Source organism: Lutjanus erythropterus, chromosome 8 (genome assembly GCF_056507025.1).
Source record: "Lutjanus erythropterus isolate fLutEry1 chromosome 8, fLutEry1.hap2, whole genome shotgun sequence".
Lineage (NCBI taxonomy): Eukaryota > Metazoa > Chordata > Actinopteri > Lutjaniformes > Lutjanidae > Lutjanus > Lutjanus erythropterus.
In genome coordinates, this window is record NC_139324.1 from 24,197,913 (window position 1) to 24,221,656 (window position 23,744).

Consider the following 23,744-nt stretch of genomic DNA (forward strand, 5'->3'; position numbering starts at 1 on the left):
ATAAATCGCTATCAGGCCAAATACTTTTAAATAAATAGTTAAAATTAGATGGAGAGTGCACATTGCTTTTATCTTTCATTCAAAATGAAGACGCCTCCACTTGCTACTCTGTTTGTGCGTCTACACAATGTACTCTGTCTGTCACTGTTTGTTGATGAACAGTGGAGGAAGGAAGGAACAGTGAGTGGGAGGCCAACAGACCACAAATGCCAGGAGGTCGTTGTTTCAGTGCAAGCTCAGATCCATAAGCAGCTCATTCTGAGTTAATGAAAAAAGTATTTTCAGGTGATTATACACTAATGAATATATATACGTATGAATATTATACTCCGTTTCTGTCATATTGTGCCAATTGATCCCCATAAATCTTACACACTGGACCCTTGAGCAAAGATGCTCTGCATTACATAAAGAACAGAGCAGTTAAAGAAATTTCAACAGAGGATGTGAAAAAAACATGGGGATTTTGTTCCTAGGAAGTGTTGTTGGCAGTTTCACACCTTTCCCGACCTAAATTTTGTGACTGCACTTCTTATGAAGCCGTGGGTTTGTTACGTTGAGTATAGCCATGTTGTTGACGAGCATTTATTTCCAGGCAGTTATCATAAATATGTTCAGTTTGCTCCTGCAGTTGGAAAGAAAAAGAAATAGAACAAAAATCAAAAAAGTTAAGATTTTGGCTTACAGTTGCTGCAGCTTAGTTTGATCTTAGCGTCTTTGCAAAACATGTTAACAGAATTCACTGAACTACTGTCCTTCTAAATCCACAGCCCGCATAAAAGTTCTGAATTGAGTTGATAATTATATTTACCATTTCTGCTGTTGGAGAATGACCCCTATTTCTGTAAAAGAGAGTGGAATTTTGATTATTTCCTAGCAGTTTAATGACAGTCATACATCTTCATGAGCATACAATCGTGTTAAAGAATGACTGGAGGCAAATGCAACTTACTCTGCACACCCTTTGCAGACTCTGTGCATCGTGGCCAAAGCAATTATAAGGATCAGGAAACATACACAAGGCACTGCCACACCAATCGCTATCATATGCCAGTTTTCACCTGACACATGATCTGGAAAAAGAAAAAAAAAGAGTATTAAACTTATGATGAGTCTAACATGCAGTTAAGCTCCAAGTGTGATTGCATGTTTCAAAAAGGAAGTTGTGGTGTTGTTGCCTGTGGTCTCTCAAAAAAGTCTGAGCACAAACCATCATGACGAGTAGTTACACTGTGCAAGTTCCACATTTTTGAGACTTTTTAGAAATTCTAGTGAAGAGAGTAATAAATCCTTCCTTAAACAGTCTCAGTTTAATACTGATGCTTTTATATGACCTATGTGAGCAAACAAGGCCATCTGTGACAACACTGTCTGTTTCATTACACTTATTCTTCCTGGCTGCCACTGGGTCGCATTCTCCTTGAAATCAAATTAAACTAGCCTGTGTTTACATTTCCCCAGGCAAAGATACACTGAGTGGTAGGTTAGCCAGTTAAAAAGAAAAGAAAAGAAAGGGGCTTTAAAAAGCAAAAGGGGATTTTTATTTAGATAATTTTATTTTTAACTTTATATTTTGTGGTTATGGTGATGGAAACACTACTGCTTTTGTACACAGGAGCGCTGGAAATTCAACAAAATCTAAAAGTTCCTTGTAGAAGCTTTAAAAAAATAATGCCACACACCAATTAATTTCCCGTTGTTTCCTGAGATCAACATTAAGGCTATTTATTCTCAGCGAGTTGATACTTAATTCAGAACTGCTTTGTTAAACCAATCTGACAGCATTTGTTGTTATTGTTAGTTTACAATGTTGCACTTGTTGTTTTTTGTACTAACTCATTTGGTAAACATTCAGCATTAATTTGAGCTTTAATTAACTCGAAACAGGCAAACAAAAAGCTGTTCCAGCCCAGAATAGAGATTTCAAAGGTCAAAAGTCAGAAAAGTGAATATTTCAATTGAACATGTTTCCCTGACCTCTGATGATGTATCGTGGTCATTTTATGATTTATTCTAGAAAATACATCACAGATATCACCTTTAAAACTTTAAAAACTTTAAAACTTTTAACTTTTTAAAACATTTATGCTAAGTTAATGAGAAAAGATTAGTTGATTCCACTCAGTCCTGTATGATTTTTTTACAGTGTAACATCAGTGCCTGTGCAGCTGTAGTTGTGTGGTCGAGCTCTTTTCTGTCTATGGATGAGTGAGTGTGTTTGAATTTCACCTGTGTTGATAATCCAGTGTGTGCACTAGTCATGCAAGTATTATATACAGTGGTAACAATAGCACAGTAATTGTTGGTTCTTATCTTTAATTACATTTACTCTGTTCTTTTTTAACATCCTATTTCCTTTTCATTTGCCACAGGGATTAGTTAAGTTCTGTCTGATCTTATAATTTAGGACTCAGAAGCTCACCTGTAATTATGAGTTCCCACTTCTGTGCTAGATTTCCATTGGTTCTGCTGATCTCACAGGTGTAGTTCCCTGTATGATTTGTCTGGGCTCTCTTTATGATCAGTGCATACTGTTGGCTCTCTGACAGCGACATATTTATGTTGAGCTGGTGAGCTTCCAGACTGATGTATAAGAGTGTCGGCACAAGTAAAGTGAGCTGCGTGACCCCGTCCTTTTTCCATGTCAGCTGAGTGAGATTGCTGACTGACTTGTTAACACAGGGCAGGACCACTCTGCTGCCCACCGCCTCTGAAATGTTTCCTTCTGTGGTAGAAATATCAGATTAAATTGATTAGATTTCCACTGTAACCATGCTGTCACCATTACACAACACCACAATTAAACATAGGCTCCTAAACACATTCAGGAAATGTGTTGATGCATTTTCTTGGTGAGCGTTAGATGAGAAGTTTTATGGCACTCTCATGTCATGTATTTTGAACAGGGTTTCTAAAGGTTTTGATGACTGAGTGCAAATTTATGGAGCCAGCCTGCAAATGATCATCAGGAAAATTAACTTGATTAAGATTTATATTTTATCTTATAACGGCGGTTAAATTCCTTGAATTCACCTATTCACAGATAAGTGAGATCACCTTATCTGCTCCCCTAGGTCTGACGAGGTGATCCATTTTTCATTCATTCATTTATTCATTCATTTTCTGTAACCGCTTATTCCGTAAGGGTCACGGGCTGCTGGAGCCTATCCCAGCTGACATTGGGCGAGAGGCGGAGTTCACCCTGGACAAGTCGCCAGTTCATTGCAGGGCTGACACATAGACAACCACTCATGCTCACATTCACACCTACGGGCAATTTAGAGTCACCAATTAACCTAGCATGCATGTCTTTGGACTGTGGGAGGAAGCCGGAGAACCCGTAGAGAACCCACGCAGACACGGGGAGAACATGAACTCAGGACCTTATTGCTGTGGGGTGGCAGTGCTAACCACTGCACCACCGTGCCGCCCACAGAGATTCATTTTTATCTAAAATTAGTTCTAATAAGAACAAAACTGGGTTTAAAATGTGTGGATCTAAATTTAAAGTTAAGCAGAGCTCTGTTGCACAATTTGAAGCTAATCCCTATTTAGTAAATCCAAGTTTAGTTATTTAAATTAATTAATAAATATTTATATTTAAATATTAAGTCTGAGTGCTGTTGGCAACTGTAAGCATAAGGGGGGGGGGGGCATACTTCAAGCTGATTTGTTTTTCTTCACATAATGTTACATTGTCTTTGTTAGCTAAAAGGAATTATTTACTTACATTATTTGCTCACTACCTATAAAAAAACAAAAACATTATATTGCTTGCTAACTAACTTAAAAGTTTAAAAAGTTATACCATTAGCTAGCTAACTAAAACAGAAAAAAGTTACATTATTTGCTCACTACCTATAAAGAAAAACATTATATTTGCCAACTCACTTAAAAGTTTAAAAAGTTATATCATTTGTTAGCTATCTCAAAAAGAAAAAAAGTGTTATATTGTTTGCTAGCTAGATAGCTAGCTAAAAGGTAAAAAAAAAAACAAATTAAAAAAACAACAACATTGCGTTGCATGGTTAGCCTAACAGATGATTAGCCTACAGTGGTTAACCTCCTCATGATGGCTCAGCAGAGAATTATTTTTATTGATCCATATCAAAAGGGCAGCTATTTTATAAGTTAAACCTGTTAGTGTAAGATAATACTGGATCACATCTTAGATTGGAGTTTAAAGTTTTGCTGCAACAGAAATAAATTTAAACCAGCTTTAGAGTGAAAACTAAACTGATTTTTAAAGAGAGGTTTAAATGAAATCCTTTAAAATTTTAAGCTGGTTTAAAATTTTAGTGCAACATAATTTAAAGTTAAACGGTTTTATATTGCTAACTTTAACCCGTGACACTCACAAGCTGCCATGCAACCAGCAGCTTTCTATACGTTTTCATTCCTAACCTGACAGATGCTTGTTAGGAGGACGCAGTTTGACACATCAGCCGAGGAGGGCATTTTGAGAAACTTTGATGTTGAATACAATAACAAGATTTTAGTGGTGACCTTTAGGGTCTTCATGACCTTGCTCCCTCGTTGTCTGTTCCGCAGGGCCGGCCGAAAACTAAGGGGGACAGAGTATTTGAACTTTTTTTATTTTTTTATTTTTTTATTTTTTTATTTTCCTCTTGCTTTTTGTACTATATTGGTTTTTATACACCAAATTGTTTTTTTGTTTCTTTTACAACATGTTTTTACAGCTTCTTCTATAAATAAAGATTATTATTATTAGTATTAGTAGTAGTAGTAGTAGTAGCAGTAGTGGTAGTAGTAGTAGCAGTAGTAGTGGTAGTAGTAGTAGTAGTAGTATCAGCATCATCATCATCTAACTCTTGAGAAGAAAGTGAGTAAACACATTTCCTAAAATTTCAAATGTATTTCACAGTCATTGTCAGAGTGAAGGCGTAGATTAATTTTACCTGCTGGTGAGAAAATGCAGAACGTGCAACATATCAGACAAAAGGTCCTCAAGGTTTCCAAATACTTTGAAAGCACATCCATTACACCTTGAATCAAAGATAATTTTATTGTAAACATCATGTTTATGTGTGTATATAATGTGGTTAGCTCAGAATGTAAATGTACGGCATTTGTAATTGGTATTTTTCCCCATTAATTTACACTTTATCTTATTAGGAAAGCCTCACTGAGATATTTTTTTTCCTGGCAAAGATGGGCAGCAATAAATATAAGTCACAGACCAACAAAATGAGGTTACTCAAAATATGTCACAAGCTCCAAATTAAACAAACATGCGGTTGTAATAAGCATCATAAAAAAAAAGCTCACATCCTTTGGTAAACCCGCAGTCTGATTAATATTGGTGACCTATATACAGTATGATCAATATAGTAGCCACACTTACCGGTAGTGAGTATCATCATGCATCTGTTTTGTCGCTGTCTCTTGATTTAAACTCCTCACTTCTTAACTACAGCCGAATTATATGATAAACACAATAATCACAACTTGCATTTCTGTGTATGACCCTGTTGCTGACATGCATGTGAAGTATGAAGATTGAACTTGGTCAGACACCCCATACACCCACGTATGGTTCCATACAGGAACTGAATGTTGCCTGTACGCACGTCAGTATGTGCTGTGTGTGTGTGTGTGTGTGTGTGTGTGTGTGTGTGTGTGTGTGTGTGTGTGTGTGTGTGTGTGTGTGTCTTTGACATTGTAGAGGATGTTGTAGAATGTTTGTCTCTATTACACCAAGTAACACTTGGCTGTTTTTCCTAATAAGAAGATAATTTTTTGTTCACCTTTATCAGTAACAATCACACAGCCTACACAGTAAGGAAAGAGTGATGTATGTGCAAAGCAGGATGACGTCAAAACAAAAATATCACAGGAAAGACAACTTATTTTAAATTACATTTTGGTGATTCTCATAGTTTAAGTATGTTTTTAAATCAAAGGAGCAATACGTAGCAATTGCATGTGCAAAAATTAGTACTTCAATTCAGATAGTGAGTTCAAGCCATACACTGTATATTAAATATATTGAAATCCTATTTAGTGTCTATGTTTAGTGTCTATGGTTAAAGCAAGTTGTTTCCCCCCTCCTCCCCAGACTCTGGAAAGCTCATGCAGGCTGCAGGAATAAAAGATGAGACAAAGATGAAATCCATCCTACACTAAGTTGGTCAGCGGTTTATAAATGCCAGTTGTCTGTCAATGTAAAGCCAAGCCCGTTATCAAGAAAACAAAAGCCCACTGCTCCGAAAATACACACTCACTCTTACAACTCATAAACAGACACCTACTCATTCAATGAACGTTCTGCATCATATATACATAATATTAAGTCGACTTAACGTGAAAGTGGCAAACAAAAACAGTTATTACAGCCCGGAATAAAAATGTCAAAGGGGGATGCCACAGTTATACTGTTGTTGTCAGACTTTCAGGTATTTCAACAAAACGGTTACACACTTTGAGAATATAGATTGTGGGATTGTGTAAGTCCAGTGTTGTGGAGTAGTTTAACCTCATTCATATTTGCATATTGATCCAAGTAGTTTAATTACTTTAATTTGACCATTGCTTCTTTACTATGTTCAACCCCTCTTTAAGCAGCCTCTGCCCCTTTTTCAGTTTGACCGCTGTGAAGGTGGCGCCCCCAGGAAGCCACCACCGCACTTCATGTGCAAAGGGCGAGCATTGCTCAGTGTTGTCATAAACTTCTGTTTGCCTCTGGGCCCACTGTTTAGACCAGTGTTAAAGTTATTCACTGTAAAACAACCTCCACTCATTCAAAACTCTGCAAGTCAGCTACTACCCAGAGACAAGAGGAAAGAACACATATGTCTAGTTTTAGCTGGTCTGCACTGGCTTTCTGTCAAATTTATTTTAAGGTCTTCCTCCTTCTATACCAAGCCCTTGCTGAGCTCAGAATAAGCTTCTTTGCTAATTCCCTTGTTCACTACTTGCCTTTAACAACACCACAGTCATCTGCTGCTGGTTTATTAGTTTTTATGTTTATTGTCAGTTTATTATGCCACACAGTTTCAGGAAGCCAGCTTAGTAAATACTTACTTGACGCATATCTTCAAGAACCTCCACTTGAGGTTTCTGCCTGTTAAAAGGATTTTTTTTCTCACCATAGTGCTTGCCCTTAATGGGAACAACTGACTTTTTGTACAGTCTAGACCTGCTCTATTTGAAGAGTGCCCCGAGATAACTTTGTTATAATTTGGCACTATACAAATTAAAGTTGAATTGAACTAACCTGATGGAGGCCTGAAAAGCCACTTTGCTTCACACACAGGCACAGATAATGTAGTTGACGTGTGGTGTGATGAATGCTGTGTATACTTCAGCCCACATTCATAAGATTTAACTAACATAATTAACACCAACAATACCATATAAAGTTACATGTCCTTCCCCATATCAAAGTATTTGTTCAGGAAACTTCACATTCACATGGCAGCCATTTTCTTCTGATGTCACTCAGGCTGGGAAGCTTAAATGTCAGTGACAGAAAAGACAATGGATAATGAAAATCTGCAGGCACACTGGGTCATATATCAGGTTAAAATGTGTAATAGCTCATAAGGTACCATGAAACAACAGCTAATGTTAGTGTGGCAAGAGGATTGTGTCATTAAGGGGAGAATATAGAAAACGTCGAACACCACCATGTGGGGAATTTCCCACAGGACCAGGAAATCCTTTAAAGAACCTTGAATACGATTTAGAAAGCAGATAGTAAAGCACACAGGGTCATTTCTGAGGAGGCAGAGATGTGTTTTCACGATTAAAGCAAATATTTTATTTGTAATGAGCAAAACAATTAAAGCAAACAAGCAGGGACTGGAACAGCTGCAAAGGAGAAAAGATTAATAGACAAAAATAACTGAAAATGAAGGTAATTAAGATTATTTATTATTACAATTCACTCTAAAAAAAAGAAAAAAAGCCTCAATATAAATTCTAAAATCAGTGAATAGTACAATATGAAACTCAGTCCAACATAAAGTAACCCAAAACTAAAGAAACTAAGCAGGGGTCACCTGTGGAGAGGCAGACTACACTGAGTATCCAGGGATGCAACCACACCACAGGTGCACACGGCAAACATCACAGCAATCCTCACAACAAAAATGGTGCAGTCTAGTGCATTTACTCTCATGCAAAAGTGAAGGGACCTCACCATGGGTGCCTAGCCTCACTTCTGACAGAAAGAACTTACACAAAATAATCAGAAAAAAACAAAAAGTACCCCAGTTGCTTTTAACTGAACTACCAAATCTTAATTAATGAAAATGGACCATAAGGATGAGAGCAAACTATAGCAAAATAATGGGCAAACTGGCATGGGGCTTTAACTGAACTCAGGTGGGCAGGAGATCAATCATATTCTACACTGGTTGTCACAGCTCTGCATTGCTCAGTTCCCCAGCTCTCCCAGTACTTTTCCATTCACCCCACGTGTGCTCCACTCTGCCTGCAGGCCACTAACGCCTCTTCAGCCCAACGCCACTCACCTGTGCACACAGCTGCAGCTCATCAGGTCACACATGGCCAGATTGCTCTTAAGTACCAGCACTCACTCTCAGGCTGTTTCCCTGTTGCTAACCCTGCCTGTTTCTGACTCACCCACCTCATCTGAAATCTGGCCTTCTGTCCCTTATCATGAGCTCTGCCTTGGTCCTGGTTTCTGTCTGCCTGTCACTGTGACTGTTTAGTGTTTCACTCTGATGACGTTGAGTTTTCCAGTTTCCCTGCCTCTGTGTTCCTGTGAATCTACTCACCTCTCCACTGGATACCTGACTCTCTGCCTGGCCTTGATTCACCTTCTGTCTGCTTCCTGCTGGTTTGTTTGCTTGGCCTGTTTACTTACCTGGTTTTTGATCCATGTATTCTCTGCAACACTTCTGCCTGCTGTATGTGTATGTCTGCACTGCATTCATTATGACCTTTCCTGCTCCCTGGTTTGGCTCACTCATCTTGAGCCTGTGGGCCTTCCTCAAGACAGCAAGCCCAAGACCACAATACTGGACTGAGAGGCAGGGTTCACCCCGGACAAGTCGCCAGTTCATCGGAGGGCTGACACATAGACAGACAACCACTCACACTCACATTCACACCTACGGCCAATTAACCTAGCATGCATGTCTTTGGACTGTGGGAGGAAGCCGGAGAACCCAGAGAGAACCCACGCAGACACGGGAGAACATGCAAACTCCACACAGAAAGGCCCTGCCCCAGCCGGGGAGAACTCAGGACCTTCTTGCTGTGAGTGCTAACCACTGTGCCGCCCACCATATTTTTTTGTAAGCCTAAAATAAAGGTCATTACAACAATGCCTGTCAAACAGTGTGGGACATTTGGGACCAGACCACACCTGTTATTGATGTTCCCCTGGAGACAGGCTTGACCATTTAAATTGATATCGTTAGACTACATGAATAAATTTAGGACTCAAAACGCACAGACAAACTTGATCATAAACAATATAGCATAGCATAAAAGAAAATAAACCACTTAACAATAAATTTGTTCTTGTTTCTTTATGAGGCCCATTATATTGCTCGACTTTGCTCACTGCACTGTTTGTGAGAGGCATTAAATGTTTTCATTTTCTTTTTTGTGTTTGAAAAATATTTGTCAGTGGACTTTTGTGCATTTTCAGTGTACTGACAAGTATAATCCTGAAATTGAATGTAAAATGGGCCTTGCATTAACATTTTGGCAGACACTGTACACCTTAAAAATGAAAATGCAAACTGAGTCTTTTGAATTTGAGATACTCTTATGTCAGCTCATATCAAATGAAAATGAAATAACAGTTTGCAGTTTCATGTAGATAATGGCAGCATTCTCAAAAGCTTGTTTGCTGAAGTCAACCATCATAGTGGAGGGCACTGGTGGACTCAAGGAGAGGGAAGTAGGTTGGGGTGGCCAGGGGGGTGAATGCAAAATGTCCCTTTCGGTGGAAGAAACCTGGTAAAGTTTCCTCTGCGGTGCCCTTCCAGTGGACAAAATGTGGCAAACTGTCTCCTGCGTGCCTTTCTGGGGGGCGAAACTTGGCATGGTGCCCTTCCAGTGGACAAAGCACAATGCAGTACTCTACAGGCTAAGTGATTAGTTTTTTACAATGGCTTTCATGCTAAAATTAAAAATAGCACACAGTTAATGATGTCATGGATTTAATCTTTTTCCCCGTACATCAAAAGGAGGAGTATGTCTTATGCTGAAACTGATTTAATAATACTTGGCCAAGGATAATGAAGAAATAATCAGTACACACTCTGTCCTCATCTTCTGTTCAGTTCTGGAGTTTCAGTCCTACTGGATAGTCTTCAAACATTCACAGATAAGGTCATGATGAACCTATGCCCAAATAAGCACAACATATCACAACACATCTACAGCAACTGAAGTTAGACTATTGCTCCGCAAATCCAAATATGGGAAGTATAAAGACAAAACATCTGACCACAGCGTTAACTCCCATAAGCTTAGGGTCAGTGTTATCATCACCATAGTTAGACTATCAGGTTGTTCCTTTCTTTATCTGAAAGGAGAGGAAAGCTGTGTCTGCTGTCTAGAAGAGAAAGAGTATGGGTGCTTTTCATTCGGTAAACTGGTCTCCTCGTCTCCTCCTTCCACAGCGTCAGTCCGAAGCGACGTCGATTACTGATGACGTGTTGCACAGCTGTATTAGCTGTCAAAGGGACTGCAGCTGAATGCCCATAGAAGCTTTTACCTATGAACAATTTCTAAAAACTCACAGTAGTCTTTAATTTTGTAATTTGTTTTAAATATGTGGAGCATTTAAACTTTCTTTTAAATCATCTAATATATACATGGGTTTGTGTTGTTTGACGATAACTCAAAAAAAAAAAAAAGTTAGCCACTTTTATATCTTAAAGTGCCAGACACATCACGCACAGGCTGACGGTGCATGATATTGCGTTTCATCATGTAACTGTGAGAATGACGGCGTAATTAAAATGATTTCATTGTGTTCAGGATAGCGTGGAGAGCATCATTTACACGGCACACCCTTTCATTGATAAAAGACTTCCGCGTAGGATACACCGGTGTATCCTTGCTGTGAGCTCCTCCAGAAGCCTCCTCTCTCCTTGCTCCTAGCTCCTCGTCTCCTCCAGGTGCATTTAAGCAACTGGAAAATCCCTCATCATGGCGAAGGGGAAACGACTTGCGGGTTGATGAAGGAAAGAGGAGACGAGGAGGCAAAATTCAACGTAATGAAAAGCACCCATTATCTGTTGGAAGTTGATGCAGGCCTCTGGATGACTCCAGGGCCTTCATATGATACCTAACATTGGAAAATTCCCTAACAAGTGAAACCTGACACGCAAGCAGCAAAACCTCAGCCTAGATCTGCACATTTTCAGCCTCGCACCTTTTGCAAAAGACCAAACACTTCTCTGCCCTTTCAAAGCCACGCCTTTCAAAATACCACACAACTAAAATGATGAGTCAAACATGGCCATCAGGTGTACAGACACTCAGGTGCTTAACTGTAAACTCAACAGTCAGACATGAGAAGTATAAAAAGGGAACAGGTGAGTGTACCTGTCTTCAACACAAATGGAGGATGTGAATAAAGATGAGGACAGAATTTATCTGTTTTATCTATTTAAACTGTGGGTCGACAGTGGAGAGAACAGAAAGTTCAAGCCAACCTCAGCAGATGTTTCAACAGTAATTTGGACATTCCAACATGAGCACAGGTGAAAAAACAATTTCCCTCTAAAAATAGTACAGTGTAGCCCAGAGCCTGAGTGTGATTCATGCTTTCCTTTTTGACTACAGATGTTGTTACTGTGTCTATGTGATATTTAAAATATGCTCTGTTTTGATTTTCAGTGTGCAGCACTGTTTTTGTGTTGCGTTTGATCCACATATTCATGTGTTTAATCCTCATAACATCTCTAAAAATCCTAGACTATTTTATGTTTTTACAAAATGTTAAACGTGTTTTAGACACGTGTAACTGCTTCAGACAAAATCAGATCATATGAACCGTGTGTGTGTGCCATATGGTAACAATGTTTGGTTTTTACTAATTATTGTATAGTTTTGAATGAAGTACCTCATTTTGCAAAGGACCTGGGGTGTTCTGAGTCCACCACTCCTGGAGTGCAGAATATATCTGCTGGTCCAAAGTCAGCATGTCTGGAATTTTGGCTGGTTTATCTTGAGTTTATGTGAATCCCCAGTCAAACACAGAGGCCCAAATGTAGCTGTAATGCTAAGAGTCATAGCACAGAGTCAGTCTCAAACATGTCACTTAATGGAGACTGAGGACAACAATTACTCTAAAATTCAGACACTATCCATGATCCTAAAGGCAGCCCTCTGTATTGGGGTGGTGACATCATGTCTGGTGAGGTATGTCCTTGAAGAAATATAAGAAATGAAGGTTTGGTAGAGCGCATTCTCACAGCCATTCAAGCATCTGGCCTTGCATTTAGAAATCTCCAGACGAATGGCAGATCAGATCTCCCAAGACTACATAACAACATTCACAAGCACACACCCTATGTCATGCAGGATTGCAGTAACAACAAATAAAACAGCTGTGGGGATTTTTCTATAGCCACTCCCATGTACCTGCTGTTATTCTTTCCACAGTCTGTCAGTCCTGTATACTCAAAGCATCTCTTTCACGAGTCACTAATGATAGTTTGTAGTAGAGTTGTTACCAAACATACAAACGGGGATGATGCATAGTACTATACAGTATAAGTGAGGTATTGTTTTGGAATTATTTTTTTATCGCAGTACTGGAATTTCAGGAATTCGTCTGAATTTTCTATTTTTTGCAAGCACTCTCTGCAAAGATACAGAAAAAAAAACAAAAGACACTGAGGCAAATTACTGCATTTCAGATTAATTCTTGTTTCATATACTTGAGCACAGTTGATAAAGATTATTCTTACTCTACAATGAAATACTAATTTATATGATAAATCATTCAAACTTCAAAGATAAAAAAATCATCATTTATGTAATGCTCCCTGTTGCTGCCAGTGTCTTGGTCGAACACATGTATGAAAAGTGTCGGTGGTTTGAATGACTTTTGGAGGTGGGATTAATTTTTTGACCATGAAGCATGTTGATAATGCAGACCATATCAAAAGTTCTGATAAAGTGCCTTCAGTACTAACCAGTGCTTGTTAGCAATTGGGGAAAAAAACATTGATTTCACATGTTTCAGAGTAGAAAACTACATAATACATGCTGGTCCAGATTCTGCCACTGATTGGGGTTTCAGACAGTCTGATTCAACAGTGAGACAGCCAGTGATGAACACAAACATGCAATCTATTTCTTCAATGGCATGTGACACACCCGACTTGAACTGTTTCAGATACACCACAACCCACATCTGGACAGCATAAGCTTTCTCTGTGTTGACAGTTAAATGGATCAGCAGTTCAACTGTGGAGCACAACAAGTCCACCAACAACGTAACACAGTAACATAACAAGTAACTTATTACTTTTGATACCAAGTGATAAGTAAGGTCAGATTATTCATTCATAAATGAGTAATAAGTAAAAAGTAACTATTACACTTCCTGAGTAACTTCCCAATACTGCCTAGGGGTCATGAAGTTCATGTGATTCAGCCTTGATGCATTTAAAGCTCTGTGATCTTTTTTGTACCATCAGTGATAATGAGCAAAGGTGTAATTTCCCCTGAGGATGTGGGAGACGGGAGCATGTACCTCACTTTTGAAAACTTCTGTCTAGCTGCAAAAGTCCTGATGAGAGAAGATGGGACTTCAGACAAAATATCAGTTTTTCCCAATTGTTTATACACTCACTCTCACTCTCAATCTTTGGCGAATTTTCCCAAAACTCAAAGTACTAAAAGACAAAGCAATTGTAAAACGTAATGTAAAAGGAAAAAAAAAAGAAAAGGCTACATATCGCCCCCTATTGTCAGGGTTCCTACACTTTCTCCAAAGTCAAATTCAAGCAATTTACAAGCATTTCAAGGTGCATTTTCAAGCGCCTTACATCTGTGGCAAACTCCATATTAATATAACCTGGTTGCACCAATTCCAACTTAATTTTATGAACCCTGTATTTTGGCACCTCATCTATTTCACAAGCAATGCTCTTCCTAGCTAAACATGCAACCATGTTGGGGTTCAGCTCTCTGACCAGCTTCCCTCATACACAGTCTCTGGTTGAGTACACAGTCAACCATTCTGTTGTCTTTGTCCTCCTCTTCCTCTCACCTCTTGCATCACCACTGAGCTCCAAAACAAGAGATCTAATTGGTGGCCCCTTTGCAGAGCTAAAGGTCAGATTTCTAAGTTAACAATTAACTAGTGTGAGGAGTGGGTGCTGCCACTTATTAAACACGCTTGGCATTGTGACTGGTGTTGCCTTCCAAAGGAGTTTAATTTTAAATGTGTCTAATAAAGAAAACAGTGTGTAGTGTTTTGCAAAAAGTCCGATTGAAATGAAGTGAATTGAAAAGAGCAGGCGACCTGAGTTGCCTTTATTATTATTATCCTGTGCTGAGAGCAATGAGCTTAAAGGGTAACTTTGGTATTTTCAACCTGGGACCTCATAACAGAAAGAATTCTTGAAAGAAAGTTTCCACAATAGTAAAAATCCTGTCTTCCTATTACAGAAGCAGTTCATAAACTTGTGGCTGTGTCTTATCATATCTCAGACCTCATACCTTATTTTAACTTGGCAAATCCTAGCTCGAGCTTTTACACTTGATTCTTCAGTTGGTACTCGTCCTGTCATGCTCCTGCCTTTGTATAGAGTGTACGCAAGACTGCCTGTATCCAAGACAACAGCTGTCACACTTCACTTGTCACTGACCAGCTAGCTAGTGTTACATTTTAGCTTTGATGAGTCAGAGGAATTAATTAATATGTAAACTCTTCATAATGGAAGGCTCAACATGTTATGTTTGTGTTATTAATCCTGTCCTCCACCCAGCTTATTAAACTAAACTTCTGCCCCTTAATAACAGCATGCATTCTAGACCACAGATGTTATAATTGTCTTAATTTAACTTTTCAAATTCCTGTTCCTCTGTGTAGCTGATGCAGTGAGCCAAAATCATCTAAAACTCTTGACATTCTTAAGTGGCTTCTCACACACACCTCACCATACATGGAGCTAAAATTTTGGCACAATGAGAGCGAAATAAAACAGCAGCAAGTATTAGATTGACATTTGTTGCCATGGAGACATAGCTTCACTGGGATGTTACTGCTGCCATGACAGTGAAGAAAGTATAGTGATAAAATGGGTGGCGCTTACACAAACATTTACAGTACACAATTAAAGTGTAACAAGCTGTACTTTGTATCAAATTATTACAACAAGAAATAAAATGTTCTTTATTAGATAATTTTAGACTTTATTAGAGAGTAATTATGGACACATTATAACAGAACTGTCCTGTAAACTAAAATGAAATCACATATCTGCTTTTTTCCCATTAATAAACAATATGTGAACCAGACCTACCAGGTAATGAATAAATCAAATAAAATCTAATAAAGGTCTAACAGTGAGAAATAATACAATTTAGTTTACAATACATTTCTGTTGTAATCTGTCAAATCTGTTAATTCTGTTCAAATCTGCTAGCTGGTAGTGCGGTTCTACAAAAAATAATTTCATGCCTTGTGTCAACAGAGGCTGGAACTAGGAATAAGAATAAATTTGACAATACTGCTCTCTAGTGGTGATTCAATGATAAATCTCTCAAACCGTCATCATTCTCCAAGAATCAGTCATAATACTATTCAAAGGCATAATTGTGAGCCCTCTGCAGTGCCTTTGACTTGACTTCTGCCCACGCCGATTCCCCAACTCCCTATTCCCTTTCCTTCCCTATTCCCCACTGTTTTCTATAAATATTAACATATACTGAGCAATGATTAAGTTACTACGTTGACTACACTTTTATTAAATACAGATAATAGTGTTTTGTTTTTCTCTTCCGGAGCAGCAGAGAGGCATCATTTATCAGTTTTTCTGATGGATTTTGGAGCTGCTCCCATAACATAAAATCCATATGGGAGCGGCCATATTGGCAGCAGTTATCGGTAAATATAATTACATATTAAGCATTAATTAAGCTGATATGTTGACTATACTCGTATACATATAATAGTGTTTTTTTTCTTTGTTGTGATGGAGACATACCAATCACTTTTTCTGGGAAGAGTTCTTATAATGTAAAATATGTTCATCATATATGTTTGCATTAACATTTTTCTCGTGCTGCTTTCCTTCTGTTGTCTTATGTTAATAAATTCACATAAACATGTACAAGTGAATATCAATAAATGCAAGAAAACTGCTCAGTTTAAGCCAAGAAGTTTGGTCAATATTGATACACAAGGCAAGCAGCTGCATCCAACAAAACATTTTATTATTATTATTATTATTTATATCCACGGAGAGAATTCAATGTTCTTTGAATTAACAGTTTTTAAAGAAAACTGAACTTTCTGCAGGGAGAGAAAGATGGCAGAAAACCTTCCAACAGTTTTATGTGTCTGTATCTAAACTCCATTTGGTTTAATGTGCATTCATAGCAGCTTTACACTTTACACTCTACACATTAACATATCTTGGTTTGATTATCAATTATTGAGTTTATGAATTATTTCTAAAATCATAACCATAAATAAATAAACCAGTTTAAACTATTCCATATTAAAAGATTGGTCTGGACCTCCTGTCTTTGCTGATCTGTCCCAAAAGACTGAAACCAGATTATCCAGGAGACATCAGTATTATTTCAGACTAAATAGTCTTCAAATGTGTATCCATACAGTGATGGCAAAACCATCCAAACCTTTTACTCAGTTACCATACTTAAATACAAATTCAAGGTACTAATTGAGTATTTCCTTGTTTTGCAACTTTATACTTCTATCCCACCACATTTCTGATTAAAATGGTCACATTTATTACCTGGTTACAGATTTATTTAGTTTGATGACCAGATAATAAATACCCTCATACTAAAGCTGAATATCTGCACTATAAACTCTGAAACATGGTTTCATTTTCTATCCAATGTGCTGAAGGACAGAATAAAAATAACCAGATTTTGTGATACTCCAAATACATGTTGACCGACCAAACTTACACCTGTAGGCGGGACCAACACCTAAACTTCTCCTTCCTACAGTCACATGGATCCAGACTTTGTAGACATGGGGTGTGTTCCTTACATCCAGGATCAGGGGTTAATCCCTGTCATCATTTCAGCAGGTCCCTCTAAGCGTCACCACTGCTGGACGACACCATGTGGACGAGTCTGGAGACATACATCTCCCTAATAACAAAAGTAACAAAATAGAAACAATTCATGCATCATTTTATGGGTCCATCACTGTGAAGACTGTCTGGCGGTCGGCCCAGTGGTTTGGGTAACCAGTTTTTTTTTTACTATTATAGAGGTTTTGATTCAATTCTATGTTTTTGCATTGAGGTCATAGGTGCTGGTGGTGTTGTACTGAACTGCTTTATATTCAGAGATGTTTCTAACATTCTGCCTGCCTCGTGTTTGTAAAGACAGACGATAAAAAAATCTAAACACCTTAATATAATTACAGTTCAGTACAACACTACTTTAATTAGGACATCAGTAATAACCAGGATTATAGTTACACATTTCCAACTTTGTCAAAAGAAGAACATCACAAACTTGATAAAAGCAGAATTCGTGGCAGAGCTGTTTGAATTGCATTAGACTGTACAGGTGCACCTAATAAAGTGGTGTGTACAACCTCCACACACTGAGGATGTCTCACTCTCCTAGTCTTGTAATGAACTGTCTGTCCAGGGACAGTCAAAGCAGGGGGATTAGGCGTAGGACTTGGGGATACAGTATTGGAGGTGCAATGAGATGGGAAGAGACTAGAGAGACTAGATTATTTTGGAGGATACAGAAAGCTGTTTCTGACAGTTACACACCTTGTTGTTCTCCTTTGTAAATATCTGCCTCGCTCGGTCATCACAGTCAGTCTCGCGTGGTTTCACACATCTGCTCTTCAACAGAAACACATGAGATAATTAGCTAGCAATCTGCAGCTTAATTTTACGTTTACTGGTTGTATCACCGTCACTGACACTGAATCTAACAAACGAAGTGTGTAATAAATGACTGAGTTAACCAGGAACAATGGTGCTGACTTAGATACAAGCTGCCCATGTTATTTACTTGAGCTACATCAATTATAATCAAGTATAACGTTACTAATACGGTCACAGCTTAGTGTTGGTCACGTTAACAACAAAGCGAACAACCAAACATAACCTCTGCATGCCAACAAACGCCAAAAACTGAAATTAATTGGTAGTTAAACAGGCCAACTGGTATCAGGTTATGGTAAGCTAGCTTGTCAATTTACGAAGAACAGTAATTAGAATATAACTTGCTATTATTAAACATGAACTAAACGGCTACATAAAAATATGACTGCTGATCAGATCCATGAGAGGTCAGCTGACGCTTTACAATGTCAAAAAATTAGTACTTTCATCAACTTACCAGCGAGCGTGCTTGAGAGATCCTTAAAATGAATGGGCTTCAGCCCGGAACTATTCAGTGTTTGGAACCAGCCGCCGCGCCGTGAAGCACGTGACGTGGCGCATGCGCAAAGTAGCCGCACTAGAGCAACACTATAGGAAATAAGAAAATAAAAGAACAACATAAATTTGACTTGTTATTTTGTTTTTGTTTGCTCATTTATCTGATTTTTCCTTTCAAGCAGAAGATGGATTTTTTTGGTTAATACAGAAAAACAAATTAACGAAATTTTCACTTGTTTTTTGTTTTTTTAGTTTGCCAGACTGAATTGAATGAACCCATTACACACGGACCCTCATTGTCACTGAAGAATTGTTGGCTTGACTTAATATTTAAAGCTAAAAATGAAAATGTTTTCTCATGTACGACTGAATTATCTATCTGTGAAGTTGCACCCAATTAAATCATATATTATTTTTATTATTGGTTGAAATAAGAATTTATTGATCTTTAAGAGAAATTTCACGTTACTCACAAGTATATAAAGTAGTTAAAATTAGCGCCACCTTTACCAGCTGCAATATCACTGATTAAAATTCCTGTAATATAATATACAATTTCTATTTGGGGGGGTATTTCAAGTACATTTTGATGCTAATACTTTTGTACATTTACTGAAGTATAATTTTGAATAAAGCACTTTTACTTGCAATAGAATATTTTCACACTGTGGTATTGTTACCTTTATTTAAATCTGAGTATTTTTTTCCACCTCTGGTACACACAGTTAAGTTATTTAAATGCATGTCCAAGTGCTGTAGAGTTTCTTTGTAATACATTGTACACCAGTTTTAGCCTGTTCAATTTTTTTATTTGTTTAATGTTTAATTATTACAAATAGAGGTGGAACAATCAGTCGATTTATTGATTAGTTGTCAACTATTAAATTAATTTGCCAAATTGTTTGACAATTGAGAAATTGTTTTGAGTAACTTTTTAAAGACAAAACTTCTCAAATTGAATATTTCCTGGCATCTACGGACTTCTAACTGAAATTTTCCATGAGTGCGTGTGAGTATGTGTGTGTGTGTGTGTGTGTGTTTGCTTTGCAGAGAAACACTGACACAACACTTCTTGACCACGTGTGACTTTTTATTGCGTTGGTTCACATTCCAAAAGAAGATACTGCCACACATCTATCAGCAAAGAAGACTACAAGTTAGTAAAAAGGATTTTTTTTCTTTCTTTCCAAAGATTAATCACGTCTTCTTACAAACATACAGGCAATGCGACAGTCTTAAAATACAAAAAATCATACATTACCAGTCATATCGATGTACACAAGGACCAGCGTCATGCTAATTGATTGTAACACTGTTAAATGCTTTGGTGATTTATCGAAGGCTCTCTTTGGTTCAGATTCCACAGCATTGGATTATGTGAGGAGAAGGGATGGCTGGGGGTCACAAAGGGGTCAAAGCTGCCTTCTCTCTCTGAGTTTCTCTAGAGCCTTTTGATCATACCCCCAAAACCAACACTGAGGTGTGTGTGTGTATGTGTGTGTGTGTGCGTGCACACAAAGGCACATGTGTGAATGTGTTCATGTCCATAAACATGCAGCTCTGGGCTCTAATATCTTCATGAAATCATTAAATTATCGTGTTAATATGTTAAATACTTATCATTTAACCATCAGAGCTGCACAATAGAGCCACATATTTATATATCTGTGGTTTGTGCTGGTGCTGTGGGTGTGTGTGGCTGTGTGTGTGTGTGTGTGTGTGTGTGTGTGTGTGTGTGTGTGTGCTGAGGGGTCGTATACAGAAATGAAACCCAGATTTTAAAAACAAGAAAGAAAAAAAAAGCAAATAAAACATAAAGTTCACATAGGTCCCAGAGCAAAATAAGCACTTGCTACAATCTTACAACATTTGAGAATTTACATTTACAGATAAGGCACAGGAGATCATACAATGGTAGCTGTTTGAATAAACAAAGTGAAAGAGAATGTGAGAGGAAGATTTGGCATACTTTTAAGGCTTCAAATACTGTTAAAATGTTTACCAATCATTCAGAATTAAATCAATCTTTACTCGGATAAATGCATGGTATGGCAGCGTGGGCATTCTCTTTTTACTCTATTGGGTTTGTGAGATTAAATCAATATTTCAATCACAATTATAACTTGTGTGGTTCCTCTAGACAGTGAAATAACCAAAAAAAAAAAAAAAAAACAGCCGTTCTGCACATTATGTACATTATCAGACAGGTGATAGGGCATTATGTACAGCGGGAGTTGCCCCTAGTTGTTTGTTTGTCTCTGAATTTGAAAGCATGTCATGAGTATTGTGTTTTCTTGCGGGTTGAGTAACCTTCCATGGTCACATAAAATCAAGTAGAAAGATTTTTTTCCACACCCAGGTCAAGGATGCTTGTTTTCATTGATGAGCGCCGTTTCTTTTATTGTCTCGCCTCCAACAATACTTTGTGCTGATGGTGCACGATCTTTATCGCCCGGACGCCTGTTTGTACAGCACGAAAAGAGAGGATTTGGCCTGAGGTCGCTACTATAGTTCATTCTCTGATGAGCCCTGCTCTCTTCCATGGACAACTGATATCACAGTACACAGTTTCTACTTTAAGGCTACACAACATGAGCAAATCTAAAATGCCGAGAATCACATTGAAAAAGACATTCAACATGTGGTCTTTTTTTTGTTTTTTGGTTTGTTTTTCCTCACTAACTCAGCTCTGGCTGTGCTACATGGTATATAAACATGAAAAGGAGAGAAATGCTCTGAAATTGATGCACATCTCTCTTCACTTGAAAGAATCCTGTGTAAATGGATGCATAGATGAGGTGTTATGAGGGTTAAAGGCCTTGCACCGAGTCTAAACCTCTGAATGTGCAAAAAAAAAAAAAAAAAAAAAAGGTATGCTCTTCTCAACCTGAAAATGGACTTTTCTTCTTCTTCAAAGAGCTGTATACCTGTCAACGTAGCGGCACTTCATTGTGAGATTTGTGTATGTGAGAGCCCTCTCACCCGCGCCTGCTCGCCGTGTGCAGCAGCCACATGCTGCATTTGCAGTATGTTGCTGTCTGAATGGGAATGAAAGTGAGTGCCTAACTACAGCGAAATTACTGATTTGCAGACACACAAGTATATTATAACTCTCTTTCCCCTATCTACTCAAACCCCATGTAAAAATGTCTAATCCTCCATTGTATATGATTAAAACTCTTTCAATAGAAAAAGATGTTTCTAAAAATTGAACATGGATTTTCATCAAGTAAAAACATTTCCCCCCTGCATGTGTCCTTTCCACATTTGTTTTATATATAAGAACACGCTTAATAAAAAACCTACTCCTCCCCTCTTTGACCTCTAATTTTATATTTCATTTTTATCACAAACACGCAGATTTTTCATCGTTTCATAGGATTTTTTTTTTTTTAAATCTATCCCTGTTAATTTTGTTTCTCTTTGGTTTTTGACCTGCCTGTTCAAGAGTGTGCGTTGTCTTGAGTTAGGTGTGTGTGTGTGTGCTCTTTCCTCTGTTGAACGTTTGGTGTGTGCAGGTGTGTGTGCTCTCTCTGTCTCACAGGTTCATACGGTGAGATCGTCTGACCTGGCCCTGCTGCTGGCTTTGCTCAGTCGGCTCAGTGGTCTGGTGTCTTCTATCGTATCCGCGGCCTCTATCACTGCCTCCGCTGGAGTCACCCCCTCCCCGATCACTGCCTCCTCCACCTCTGCATCCTCATCCGCAACCACCTCCACCTTCTCCGCCTCCACCTCCGGCTCTGCCTCTGGCTCTGCCTCTACCGGCTGCACCTCCACGGCCTCCACCTCCTCCTCCTCGTGTAATGTCACCCCTGGTGTCTCAGTGGTCTGGGCATAGGAGGGCAGAGTCTCATCATACACCTTAGAGATGTCCTCCATGGGCAGCACCGCCTCCACCTTCTCCTCCAGCCCCTGGAAGGGTGGGGCCCCTCTGCCGGCCTCCATGCCCACCTCAGCCAGCGGGTAGAGGTGAGTTATGGTGGGTGCTTTCTCCTCCTCCAGCAGCCTGTAGCCTTTCGCTCTTTGCAGGGGCACAGCCAGTGAGGGCAAGCTTTTTGCCTGTGGCGGCAGCGGGGCCGAGGCCTCGCCTTGGGCTGGCGCTGGGGCTGGCTTGCGGAAGACAAAGCGAATCTTCTTCAGGCCCAGGTGACTGATCTCCACAAAGTTGAGGAATAGCGAGACGCAGGCCACAGCCAACATGAAGATGATGAAGACTGTCTTCTCCGTGGGGCGAGACACAAAGCAGTCCACGGTGTTGGGGCAGGGCCAGCGGCTGCATTTGTACAGTGGCAGGATGCGGAAGCCATACAGGAAGTACTGACCCACCACGAAGCCCACCTCGAACAGTGTCTTGAAGATGATGTGGCAGATGTAGGTCCTCAGCAGGGTGCCCTCCAGCCTGAACTTCTTGCTCCCCTTTGTGCTCGTTTCCTTAGTGGTGCGGACGCTTCCCTGGTCGGGCGCCAAAGGGAGACGCTCCTCGCTCAGCTCCTGCTGCCGGCTAAGCTCTGCCTCTTCTCGCTCCTTGCGTTTCTCCTCCATGTGGACATGGTGCACGGCGTGACCCACGTACACCAGAGATGGCGTGGACACAAAGATGATCTGCAGCACCCACAGGCGGATGTGGGAGATGGGGAAGGCCTCGTCATAGCACACGTTCTCACATCCGGGCTGCTGTGTGTTGCAGACATAGTCGGACTGCTCATCGCCCCACACGAACTCCGCCGCTGTGCCCAGAATGAGGATGCGGAAGATGAAGAGCACCGTGAGCCACACCCGGCCGATCACCGTAGAGTGCTCGTTAACTTCCTCTAAAATATTACCCAGAAAGCTCCAGTCACCCATGATCGGTCCGTAGCACTGCAAAATGAAGGATGGGGTAGGAAGGGACACAGGGTGCAGACAGACAGGGTGGGAGGGAGGGAGGGTGGGGTAGGCAGGATGGACAGGGGGAGGGGAACAGAGTGCCAAAAGTAAGAAATGTAAAAGAGGAAAACTCAAACTCGTCAAAAATCAAACCTTAGCCCTAAGTTTTTTTTGCTAGAACATGTTGTTTTATTAGAAAACCTGAAGAATTTTGTCTTCTAAAGAGTGCCATTCGAGTCTGATACAATTCGATAAAAAGCAAACATCATGACTGAAATATTAAATTAAAATCTT

The 23,744-nt window shown here is 39.3% G+C and overlaps 2 protein-coding genes across 3 annotated transcripts; both read right to left on the reverse strand.

The window, feature by feature from the left end:
* Positions 1 to 700: 700 nt before the first annotated feature.
* Positions 701 to 6,534, reverse strand: LOC146322867 (uncharacterized). The gene is made up of 4 exons (XM_084724978.1): positions 5,366 to 6,534; positions 4,920 to 5,006; positions 2,423 to 2,725; positions 701 to 1,073 (listed from the first exon to the last, which is right to left on the reverse strand). Exons 1-4 carry the CDS (start codon positions 5,382 to 5,384, stop codon positions 949 to 951), a joined length of 534 nt encoding a protein of 177 aa, XP_084581104.1. The 5' UTR covers positions 5,385 to 6,534; the 3' UTR covers positions 701 to 948.
* Positions 6,535 to 15,363: 8,829 nt separating this feature from the next.
* LOC146322868 (gap junction alpha-8 protein-like) lies at positions 15,364 to 23,482 on the reverse strand. Of its 2 annotated transcripts, none has more exons than XM_084724973.1 (3): positions 18,544 to 23,482; positions 17,967 to 18,036; positions 15,364 to 17,325 (listed from the first exon to the last, which is right to left on the reverse strand). In XM_084724973.1, exon 1 carries the CDS (start codon positions 23,427 to 23,429, stop codon positions 22,131 to 22,133), a length of 1,299 nt encoding a protein of 432 aa, XP_084581099.1. In that variant the 5' UTR covers positions 23,430 to 23,482; the 3' UTR covers positions 15,364 to 17,325; positions 17,967 to 18,036; positions 18,544 to 22,130. The 2 variants fall into 2 exon arrangements, with proteins under 2 accessions (XP_084581099.1, XP_084581098.1); XM_084724972.1 differs by having other exon boundaries at positions 17,967 to 18,041.
* Positions 23,483 to 23,744: the final 262 nt, after the last annotated feature.